Source organism: Bombyx mori, chromosome 14 (genome assembly GCF_030269925.1).
Source record: "Bombyx mori chromosome 14, ASM3026992v2".
NCBI classification, from domain to species: Eukaryota; Metazoa; Arthropoda; class Insecta; order Lepidoptera; family Bombycidae; genus Bombyx; species Bombyx mori.
This window is the reverse complement of record NC_085120.1, coordinates 2,522,216-2,534,538: the sequence shown is the minus strand read 5'-3', so window position 1 is coordinate 2,534,538 and position 12,323 is coordinate 2,522,216. Positions and strand designations below refer to the sequence as shown.

The 12,323-nt window shown below is 38.9% G+C and overlaps 1 protein-coding gene and 2 non-coding genes across 5 annotated transcripts in view; 2 read left to right on the top strand and 1 right to left on the bottom strand.

Moving 5' to 3' along the window:
• The window catches only part of LOC101741850 (multidrug resistance protein homolog 49), a 42,920-nt gene extending 38,342 nt beyond the window's left edge, over positions 1-4,578 (top strand). For all 3 annotated transcript variants that reach the window (XM_038015506.2, XM_021353168.3, XM_062672009.1), the window contains 2 exons: positions 683-829; positions 1,406-4,578. In XM_038015506.2, coding sequence (XP_037871434.1) covers positions 683-829; positions 1,406-1,636 — 378 coding nt within the window. In that variant the 3' untranslated portion in view covers positions 1,637-4,578. The remainder of the gene's footprint in view (positions 1-682; positions 830-1,405) is intronic.
• Positions 4,579-5,734: 1,156 nt separating this feature from the next.
• LOC119629527 (small nucleolar RNA U3) lies at positions 5,735-5,936 on the bottom strand. The gene has a single exon (XR_005245507.1). It is a non-coding gene; the product is annotated as a small nucleolar RNA U3 (small nucleolar RNA).
• A 3,218-nt stretch (positions 5,937-9,154) lies between these two features.
• Mir2846 (microRNA mir-2846) lies at positions 9,155-9,248 on the top strand. Its single transcript, NR_107457.1, has one exon. It is a non-coding gene; the product is annotated as a microRNA mir-2846 (primary transcript).
• Positions 9,249-12,323: the final 3,075 nt, after the last annotated feature.

Below are 12,323 nucleotides of genomic sequence, written 5' to 3'. Positions count from 1 at the left end.
TAAATACATTAAAATCAGGCTAAATTGGTGCAGTTGCCAATAATTTCACACTGGTTTGTCGTTACGAAGCTGCTTTTTTCTTTACCTAATCGTTAGTAGCTTAAGAGTCTAATCCAGCTACACGTAGACGGGTATGTGAGCTCACGTGCTCAACCTGAGAGATTTTTTTAAAACTAACCCAAGCAAGAGCTGTGCTTCGCCTAATCTACCACCAGATCGGAATCGCGACCCTCTGAGATGATCTAGCTAGAAACAGAGCGGGTTAAACTTGCAAAGTTGCCAGTTTTTTGTGCCCAGCTTTTTTTTTTCCTACCTAAACTGATAGCCTTGAGAGGCTACTTCAGCGTAACTTTAACTAGTAGGTGAGCTCACGGGGCTCAAACCTGACGACGTTGCGAACACGAACCCTAGCAAGAGCCGTGCTTCGCAGAATCTACCACCGGATCGGAAACGCGACTCACTGAGAAGATTCGGCGAGAAACTCAGTGGGCTGTGTCTGTGGGTTAATTTACTCGTCGAGCCCTTCGTCGCAAGCGACGAGTTCGACCAGAACGATGACCGGGGGCATGCCCTGCCCTAATCGGGCCCCGCCTCGACAATAACCCAGTTCAAATTAGTTTTCCGGCATCGATCACGAGATCTTACGTGTAATTCTGTGGTCTGACCGTGAGTCCGGTATCAGGGCTACGACACGCGACTGGGGGCTCGCGCGTCGCAGCTGTCGGGGGGACAGAAGCAGCGCATCGCCATCGCGCGAGCGCTCGTGCGGAACCCGCGCGTGTTACTGCTCGACGAGGCGACATCAGCACTCGACACTCACAGCGAAAAGGTAATATTCCAGCCATTACTTCACTATACCATATTAAATTTATGGTGTTTATGGTTAAAATACCATATTACTGATGGTAGGACCTCTTGTGAGTCCGCGCGAGTAGGTACCACCAAGAGAAGAGAATGCAAGAGAAATTGTCAAATAAGCTGAATATCATAGAACTTAAAAGCGCAAGTTTTTTTACATTTCAAAAAATATCTTATTAAATTTTTTAGATTTATTTTTTCTCCCACCATAGCTGTTAAGTGGTTACCGGAAACCCATAAACATTCTCGCTGTAAATGCCGCCACTTACCTTGAGATATGATTTTTTATTTATTTTTTATAGCTTAAATGGGTGGACGAGCTCACAGCCCACCTGGTGTTAAATGGTTACTGAAGCCCATAGACATCTACAATGTAAATGCGCCAACGGATGCCCCGCCCTTCAAACCGAAACGCATTACTGCTTTTCACGGCAGAAATAGGCAGGGCGGTGGTACCTATCCGCGCGGACTCACAAGAGGTCATACCACCAGTAAATTTCGTCTTTATTCTAGATTCGAATGACCAAATCTCTTCCCTCTCGATTAGGTGGTCCAAGAAGCACTGGACAAGGCCAGCGAAGGCCGCACGTGCCTCATCATAGCTCACCGTCTGTCGACGATACAGAACGCGGATATTATCTGCGTCATCGATAAAGGGGTGGTCGCCGAAACCGGGACGCATCGCGAACTGATCAAGAGAAAGGGAATTTACGCCAAGCTGTACGAGCTGCAGTGCGGCTTCGTCGAGGAAAGCGAAGAGAATCTGCATAACGAATAGAGGGGAATGAATTAAACATTGGGAACTACGTAACGAACAATGTAGGGTAGTCGAAAAATTTTTGTTAACCAAAAAAGAATAATTCGCGAAGTAATTCTCGAATAGTATAGATAAATAGAGGGGAATGAATGAAACATTGGAAACTACGTAACGAACAATGTAGGGTAGTTGAAATTTTTTTGCTAACCAAAAAGAATCATTCGCGAAGTAATTCTCGAGTACTATAGATAAATAGACGGAATGAATGAAACATTGGGAACTACGTAACGAACAATGTAGGGTAGTTGGAAATTTTTTTGTTAACCAAAAAGAATCATTCGCGAAGTAATTCTCGAATACTATAAATAGATAAATTTTTTATACGGATAATAAACGTTGCAGACAAAATAATATGCATTTAGCATATCAATAAATGAATATCCGCAATTACTTTCGGCTATTAGTGAAATTATATAATTAAAATATACTAACTTAAATAAATAAATATAGATCGAATTATAACCCCTAATAGTTATTATAAAATGTTTGATTCTAAGCTGAAGGTAGTTCTCAATTTTTTTACGAAGACTTGGTAGCACAGCTGTCTTCTCAAACTAATGTATAATATAACAAATTCGAATGAAAAACTTTGTTTACTATTCTACGCAATGTAACGCAATAAGAATCAGCTGATGTGCGGGTTCAATGATCTCGTGTGATCCGGGGAGTACCTGCGTATCTTGCAAGTTCACGAAATATGAACTAGATCAAACAATACATATTGAGCTTAGTTTAGTATTGTTTTTCGTTTATTTTTAAATCTATCGATGTATGCACGGTTTTGTGAACTTTTATTGCGTTAGTTATGTAGACATTGTGAGCTCGCACGGGTAGGCACCATCATCCTGCCTGTTTTTACCGAGAAGCTGTAATGCGTTCCAATTTGAAGGATGGGACAGTCGCTATTAAGACTTGAGCCTCATGTCTCAAGGCTGGTGGGGGCGCACACGTTGTAGTGGGGTGATATCGGTTATAATTACCATAGCGCCCTCTAGTAAGCGCGCGGTCAAAATGGAATAGGTAAAAATGTAAAAGATTATTTGAAAGTGTTGAGGAGCTTAGATCCAGTGTGCTTAGTGCGAGTTTTTTAACGTTCTCGATAGCGTAAAAGTTAACTCAAATTTGTATGGAGTGGGAACGTTTGCCTACGCTTACCGTTAGGGGCGCTGTTCCAACTGCATACAAACTTGAGTTATCCTTTACGCTATCATGGACGTTAAAAAACTAGCACTAAGCACACTGTACCATGGATAAAGTCGCCTCTTCCGTACACTTTAGACCGTAATGTGGGAATATGGTTCGTTAGTAAAACGCATGGAGGTGTGCCCAACCACGCGTGCTTACAATGCACTCCACTCCACCTCAAGTTAAATAGGGTTGCGGGAATACTTCGAAAAGAGTTGCCTTATGCTCTGTATAGATGGTGCTGTTATCAGTTTTTAAGTATTGGTGAAGAAAGCGAGATTTAAGCAGATAGATTGCAACGTGAAGGTGTGATTTTTATTTATTACAAATAGCATTTTACCTTGCTCTACCTATTTAAAGAAATGTTAGTCAATATCTATTTATATGTACGTAAGAAGAATGAGGCACTAACAATTATTTTTTGCAAAAATTGCCTTTTTGCAGATGATATGTGTATAGTTTTTTTTTTTGGTTTGTGAAGTTGAATCCTAAACTATAATTTTTAGATCAATAATTTAAATCTCGAAAAAAGTCACTTATATATTTTGCAAATATGTATAATACATACAATGTTAATATTCATTAGAACCAATTTTCTATGTATAATTTGATAAGATGAAATCCAAGCTATGTGACATCAATTTCGGCAAGACGTCTTGATGTTAAAACCAGTTTCACAAATAAGTTATTAACCGATAAATGTAACAGTTTATTGATGCAACGAAATTAATTAAAAAACTATTGTTAATTAATTAGTCGTTAACTTATGTAATACATTAGTAAACCATACATTCCCGGTACCTCTCCTATACATTCCCTAGAAAAGACCTGTTAGAAAACATATTAACATAAATATTATAACCTAACCTTTTCTGATGCTAATCCCGTATAATGCATAAACTTTTAATTGTTATAAATACTTTTTAATTAAATATTAATATAAATAAATATAAATATTTACTAACAATCACGCCACGTTAACTGGTCCCGTGCTAAGTTCGTAAAGAAGTTGTGTTACAGGTACCAGATAACGGATATAAATGTAATGTTTTTATTATACACATACATATATTTAATATACATCCATAACCCTGGAAAAGACATTTATATTTATCATACAAATATCTTCCCTTGGCGGAATTCGAACCCGCGACCCCCTTGTGTAGTGACCATGTCACTTACCACTACACCAGACGGCCGTTTAATTTGTTGTCTCGTCTTTGTCGTTTATTGTCTCGAATCCCGATTCTTTTTTATAAATTTTAGATTTAGATTATCAAGTGTGCTGGATTGAGCATTAGCCTAGTAAATGCCCTGTCAAATTATAATAAAACTTTCGATACCATGTGGTAGTGTCGGAGAGGAACATAGTATCTCAGCCGGTAACATCCAAAATCGTGCTAGAAAGTGGTCGAGTTATTTTCTCCACTGTTCACCCGAGGTGCTTAAGAGAGCACTAAAATATCGGAGAGTGTAAATCTGTACAAGTGAAAAACGTGTTTAAAAAATTTGATATATAACCTCGAATGTATAATAGAATTTGCTTCGTAATTTTTTTTATTGTAATAATTATATTGTGTTCTAATTATATTTATAGATGCTCTAATTTAGGAATAATGTACTAAAAAAATTTAAAACAGGTGTTGTTAATTAATTATAAGACACTTTAAACTGGTATTTTTTAAATGATAATTAATTAAATAAATAGCTTGTGTGAATAGTGACGTTTTATGTACAATATTTATTCATTCTTAATAAAAAAAAATAGTTTTTATTACGTGTCTAGTGGTGAATCTAGACATGTGTAAGTAATGCGAGTGATATTACTCGGGTAATATTACTCTACGATGTAATGCAACATCACACATTACGCGAAGGAAACAAACATCACACTATCACCCAACATGTTTCTTTCTTTGTCGTGTAATGTTGCTTAATACACGAACGGAACAGAGCGAGCGAGACAGACCGATCGACGCAAAATAAATGAGCAAGCGACACGGAATTATTTCTAGTGATTTTGAACCGTATGTCCTGGCCGCTAGGTACATTTTTATACCTATGGTACGTCTGAATTTTAATATAGGTATTTGTGTTTATATTTTTCATGCGCCCAGCCGGTAGTTCCCCGCAAGTACTTACTTAATTTTTTATTCGCACCTTTTGTAAAATCGCTAGTCGCTCGTAATTGTTTAGTAATATTTCATATTAATTTTTGGGTTTGATTTGAATTACTTAAGCACTTGTTTGAAGATAGTTTAATTATTTGTTTTAATGCGTGTTTAATAAGTGAAAGAAATAACGGCGTCTAAATGAAAGTACAGTCCTCCTTGGATGCACTTTGAGGATATCGCGTCGAAACAATGCATCTACTGCTCTCGTATATTAACATTATTGTCGAGCTCAATTTGCAGTCTAAGTCGCCATATGAAATCCGTTCATCCCACAATAAATTATATTAAGTAAAAAATAAAATTATTATATTATTAAGTAATTCAATCTCTGTCAAGTAATATAACAGTGTATTACAATGCAAAGTTCATACTTTGTATTGTAATACACTACTGTAATGACACACCCGAATCATTACCTAAGTGATGTGTTGATACACATCACTTAAGTAATGATTCGGGTGTATAGATACAATGTATTCGTCGTCACAGTATCTATTGAACGCACCGAGTAATGTGTAATGTTTTCGAGTAATATCACCTGTCTGTAAAAGTGATGTTTTGCGCAAGTCTAGGTGAATCTCGGGAGTTCTACTTAAATGGGTAATGGACTAGTGGATAGCCTACTTTATACCTAGACTTACATTGTGGTCTATCATTGACATTAAAATATTCAAAGCGTTTAATAGGGGTTTCAAAAATAACCACTCAGACAGCGACAACACCCCACTCTCCCCCGTGAAGGGGATCGAACGATCATCGAAGGCTGATGGTTCAACTACCATCGCCAGCCTCACGCTCAGGGTGCCGCGCCACGCCTCCTCATCGTGGTTGTCGATCATTCACGTAGTGTGAAGTTCTCGGTAAGAGCTTACTATAGAAATGATCCTATGAAGTAAGGTCTTAATGAATTTCGGCGCGCCAAAGTCCTCATACAACAATTGAGAAACTCGTCATCGCGATTCAGAATTTGCGTCAATATCGGTCAGCGACATCTATTGACGACAATGTAAGTCATGATCTACACGTGCTTGTTACTGTCAAATATTGAGGTTAATTAAATATGGGCCAGAACCTAAGACGTCACACCAATAATACGACTTGTTGTGACCTTGAGATGATTGTGTGGAACGATCATATTGAACGTTTTACTGTCCTGAGCTCGAAATTATATATTTAAAAAGATATCTTTATATATTTACTGGCGGTACGTAATGTTCACGATTGTCTTCCACGGTGAAGGAATAACATCGTGTAATAAAAATCATACCCGAAAAATTATAATTTGCATAATTACCGGTGGTAGGACCTCTTGTGAGTCCGCACGGGTAGGTACAACCACCCTGCCTATTTCTGCCGTGAAGTAGTAATGCGTTTCGGTTTGAAGGGTGGGGCAGCTGTTGGTTATAAAAACTAAGGCTTAGAACTTATGTCTCTAGGTGGGTGGCGGCATATATATTTTTGACGATGATGACCTTTAGATGAGCTCCGATAACCGCTTAACACCAGGTGGGCCACGAGCTCGTCCCCCAAGCAAAAAAAGTGATATTATTGTGAATATAAAATCCGGGTTTTTACTCAACAGTCTAAGATCAGATTCGAAATCCTTGGGTAAATAAGTTAATGGAGAAATAAAAAATAATCCAATTTTTCACTAATTACATTGTAAATATATTAGGCCAGGTCTTACCAGATTTACGGTATCTTCCTTATCAAAATCTTTCACGTTATTTGATCGACATTTTCTAAAGCGCTATACTTATTTCGATTCCTACAAGTCACAAGGCCGAGGGTTTGTGCATAGACGCCTTTTTTATTGCCCTTGTAGGCAAACGAGCATACGGGCCACCTGATGATGAGTGATTACCGTCGCCCATGGACGTCAGCAGTATCAGAAGCAGAGCCAGGCCGCTGCCCACCGTGTAATACTCTCCACAAGCCTCGTTTGAAGGAGGACATGTCATAGCCCTCGGGAAACGCCGTGGAGGGGAGCTCATTCTAAAGCCGGATGGTACGTGGCAAAAAAATTGTGGATACACGCAGTGGTTCTAGCTAGTATGGATAAACTCCTGTTAGGATCATTTTATTCAAATTACCTAATTAGAAACATAGTAAAATATTAATAGCAAACTCTGTTGAAGTATGTTTAAAATATATTTATTTAGAATCAATCCTCGTGCCCATTATTTATGTAAATATTAAAAGTAGGAAATAATAACAGACTAAGACTTATGATTATTTTATAACTTAAATTCTAATTTCATAACTATCCTAAATTTTGTTGACTTCCGGCCTGGCACAAAGAGGCGGGGCGTGATGCACGCAAAATGGCGAACGACACACTGATTTAGCGAGGACGGAAGCAAGACGTACTTTACAAAAGCGTATCGATTAAGACAATTAGTGTACTTTAAAACCTATTCAAAGTTGTGGAAATAAAGGAAGTGTAATCAAACAGCATTTGGATTGTTTTTTTTTGGTGAAAGCCAAAAGTTCAGAAGCGGGATCACCAAGAATACATAAAATTTTCTAAAGCGTCCACAAAATGTAAGTAAAGATGAAGAAATATGATATCTCTTTTTTCTCCTTTCTTTCTTTTCCATGGAACTCACGTAACATACAATATATAATTTATGCAAACAAGTAGCTTCTTTGGCTTACGAATAATAGACGATTACTGTTTTCCGTAATTTATTTTGTTTTTTTTTCTCCCTGTTTCTGTTGCTGATATATATATTTTTTTTATTTTTATTTTTTTTATAACTTATTTTTTCTTACACTCTAAACCTCGTTTTATTATTATTGTATTCACCTCTACATTTCCTTTGTTGAGAAACTAGCAATATATTACTGACAAAACCGCTTGTTTATATATTAGTCGATATGTCTACATATATCTATATATAGACGTCTATAAATATCTAATTTGATTTACAAAGTAAACACAGACCATAAAAAGACCAAGTCAAATCTCTTTCATATTACTAATTTTAATCCAGTAATGGAGTAGTACATTAAAACTTTATAATTTAAAAGGTGTAAACTTTATGTGATTTATGACATACATTTTTAAAAGAGGTCAATATGCTAAACAGGTGACATAAATGGTAACTGGAATATTGAAACATTACAAGGAGGAACATTACAAATCTTAAAGACATTTTCGAACATTGAAACATAAAAACTGGTGAAGCAATAGCTTTAAATGTTGTTTCTCTTTATAGAGCAACTCAGTTTGTGCTATAGCTTTACTGGGCTAAACTTTATTTTGATGTGAATAAAATAATACATTATAGTATATCACAATTTACTTTAAACAATAATACATTATATGTGTACTGGCGGGTTCCAGACAAAAATACCCATAAATTGTTTCTAAAATTATTAAATTAAATGGAAAAGCAATAGTGATAAATCGAGGGTGTAGATCCCTATCCAAATATCAGAACTCTTGATCACAATTAGTACACAATATGCACAACACTTACTTCGTTTATGGAGAAAATCTAAACCACTATTATGCTTATATAAATACAAAAAAAAAGTATGTATAAACCAAGTATAGACTGTACTCCTACTTGAACGATTACTAAGCTATTTTTCTTCTTCTTTTGTTGAGGTCCAGAAATATGGAAGGAGACACCCGAGGTCAAGGGTCGGAATTCAGAGCTGCCCGAGGTCAAGGGTCGGAGTTCGAAGTCGCCCGAGGTCAAGGGCTGGAATTAGAAGCCGCCCGAGGTCGAGGGTCGGAATTAGAAGTTGCCCGAGGTCAAGGGTCGGAATTAGAAGTTGCCCGAGGTCAAGGGCCAGAATTCGGAGTTACCCGAGGTCAAGGGTCGGAATTCGGAGTCACCCGAGGTCAAGGGTCTGAATTCGGAGTTGCCCGAGGTCAAGGGTTGGAAGTTGAATTTGCCCGAGGTCAAGGGTCAGAATTCGGATTTTCCCGAAGTCAAAGGTCGGGATTTGGTAATGCCCAAGGTAAGGATTCGGAATTTGACGATGTCCAAGGTCAGGGATTGGAAACCGGAAATACTCGAGGTCGAGGGTACGAAGTCTATAATGCCCGAGGTACAGAGCCTGAAATCGATTACGAACGACTGCAAGGACTAAGAGACAATGACATAATATATCGTGGGATTACTAATGGCGTAGTGCGAACGCGTGAACCGAGACGTGGAAACGAGTCGTATGGTGCGAAGAAGTCCCGGCGGAGACAGCGATTGGAGGGGAGGTCGGAGTCCAAGGAATCTGAAGAGGACTTTATATGGCGGAATCAGAGTAAAAGGAGGCGGTCTCCAAACCGACGAATTAGACGTAAAGGTACATATAAAGGTACAACTAGTACATCAACCGAATCACTATCTAGCGGATCTTATAGGGACTGTTCTAAACCTAACCGTGCTAAGTACTCTAAAAGCTCTTCGAGCAATAAAATGTTGGATAAGTTTCTGTCGATAATCAAAGACGTAAGGAGGACCGACAATCCTAAAATGTCTTTCAATAGCAATGTGATTCCGGACTTTGACCCCATGACTAAGACACAAACTATATTGACGTGGATAACAAAAGTTGAAGAATGTTCTGAAATATATGGTTGGGATGAAAGGGAAACCATACATTATTCTCTGCAAAAATTAAGTGGCGTCGCTAAGTCGTGGTATCAAGGTCTTCCCACATTGCTATACAGTTGGTCCGAATGGAAGAAAAAGCTTATACAAACATTTCCTTCCCAAGAAGACTATGCTGAGCTTCTCACTGAAATGTTGAATAAGAGAGCTAGGTACGGAGAGTCTTTGGAACACTATTACTATGCTAAGGTCAACCTTCTAAACCGCTGTAGAATAAACGGAAAACAAGCCGTCGACTGCTTACTTCACGGCATAGATGATCGTGCCGTTAAAGTGGGGGCGCAGGCAGCACAATTTTCTGAGCCCGAACAGGTCCTTAAATATTTTAGGTCAGTAAAAATTGGTAATCCCAGGGGAAATAATGATAACTTTAGGAACAATCGGGCTGACAGGAATTTACATTCAGCCAACAACAAAACAACGAATACTAGACAGAATATCAGTAATCCGAGTATTAAATGTTTTAATTGTAATCAGCTGGGACACCCTAGTTTTAAATGTGATAAGCCGTTGTCCAAATGTACAAAATGCGATAGGATAGGACACCTGGCACCTAACTGTTATAAAGACAAAAATGATGAAAACGGAACTATGAATAGGCCTACTGCCAAAAACGAAAAACTAGTCTCGGAATTACGTGCTTCGAACAGAACGAATGACAAATACATTATGAATGTCAGGGTCAATGGCATACAGTTCGAATGTCACTTAGACCTAGGGAGCCAATGTTCACTAATTAGGGAAAGCGACGCAAAGCTACTTAACACAACTATAGTTACAGATAATGAGTTGCCGATGCTTAGAGGCATTGGCGCGAACCTTACCCGACCGTTAGGTAGGATAGCTGCGCACGTAGAGGTGCAGGGAATTTCAGAGAACATTGATATGTATGTGGTAGAAGATTACGTGTTAAGGCACTCTGTTCTCATAGGACATTCATTCACAGAAAAACCGAATATAGTTATAACGAAAACACCTGATCAGTTAATACTACAGAGAATATCCAAAGATCAAAAACTACATCTCTTAACACGCGACAACACGATAATTGCTGCGAATGCATTGCGAGCGGTTCCCGTTCGCTGCGAGGCACTGGAGAAAGGCTCCGTTTACGTCAATGGTTCTGTAAGAGAACGCGACGGACAAAAATATTACCTGTTACCCGGCGAATACGAAATATCAAACAACGGCTCTGCGTTGCTAATTCACAATCTCTCTAACTTCGACTTTAACATCCAAAGGGATTTTCTACTAACAAGAGCTTGTCGATCACAAGTGGCACTTCATACTTGCGAGGTAACTGTTGATACAACACGATGCAATGATGACACAATACATTATAACCCAAAGCTAACTCCCGACCAACGTTTAGCCCTTCAAAATTTACTTACGAAATATAAAGACTGCTTCTCATACAGCCTTCAAGATTTAGGTTTTACAAAACTAACTGAAATGACCATCGATTTGGAGAACACTGAACCAGTCGTTTACAGACCGTATCGTATGTCTCATTCCGAGAGATCATTAGTTAGAGACATGGTACAAGAAATGTTAAATAGTGGGATTGTTAGAGAATCTTCTTCAACATATGCAAGTCCAATTGTCCTTGTAAAAAAGAAAACGGGGGAAAAACGACTTTGTGTAGATTATCGCGCTCTGAATAGAAAGACTAAAAAGAACCATTACCCTTTACCTAGAATCGAGGACCAATTGGACTTGTTAGCGGGAAACGTGACTTGCTCCTGCGTGATCAGGATTCGGGGAGTAATTATCGTTGCCGCCGCTGATTACTCCCCGAATCCTGATCACGCAGGAGCAAGTCACCGTCGTCGCCCTAGACACGTCCTTACGGATCCATCAGATCCAATAACTCTTGCATTAGATACCTTCAGCTCTAACACTAGGAGCAGGCTGAGGAACACCGGTAACCATACTCGTCGAACTCGACAAAGAGGTCGACGTGCAACCTAACCCATGCATCAGCCCGCTGAGTTTCTCGCCGGATCTTCTCAGTGGGTCGCGATTCCGATCCGGTAGTAGATTCATTCGCGAAGCAATTGCTCTTGAGTTGTTAGGTCTCCTTCGGAGGCGCTCGGGCAGTTGTTAGCAAATCCCCCCCCTCCTGGCTGAGCCTTTGCTCGCCCACCTGTCCTGGTGAAGCTGGAAAGGCCTCCGGGCCACCAGTAATCTTTCAATCATAAAAAAAAAAAAAAAAAAAAAAAAAAAAAAAAAAAAAAAAAAAAAAAAAAAAAAAAAAAAAACGATGTTCACATCCCTAGATTTAGCATCCGGCTACTACCAGATACCAATAGAAGAAGGTTCGCGTCACAAAACCGCATTCGTGACTCCAGACGGTCAATTTGAATATAATCGGATGCCATTTGGATTGGTGAATGCACCAGCGGTATTTCAAAGAACTATAAATACTATCCTGGCGGAAGCCAAAATTAAGTATGCCCTTGTTTATATGGATGACATATTAATTCCCTCAAAGAATTTTGAAGAAGGAATGACCAGATTAACGGAAGTACTGGAACTTTTGCGAAGTGGAGGGCTCACTTTGAAAATGAGCAAATGTAGCTTCTTCCTCGACGAGATTGACTTTCTTGGATTTGAGGTTAGCGCAAAAGGTATTCGACCAGGGTGCAGAAAGACCGAAGCGGT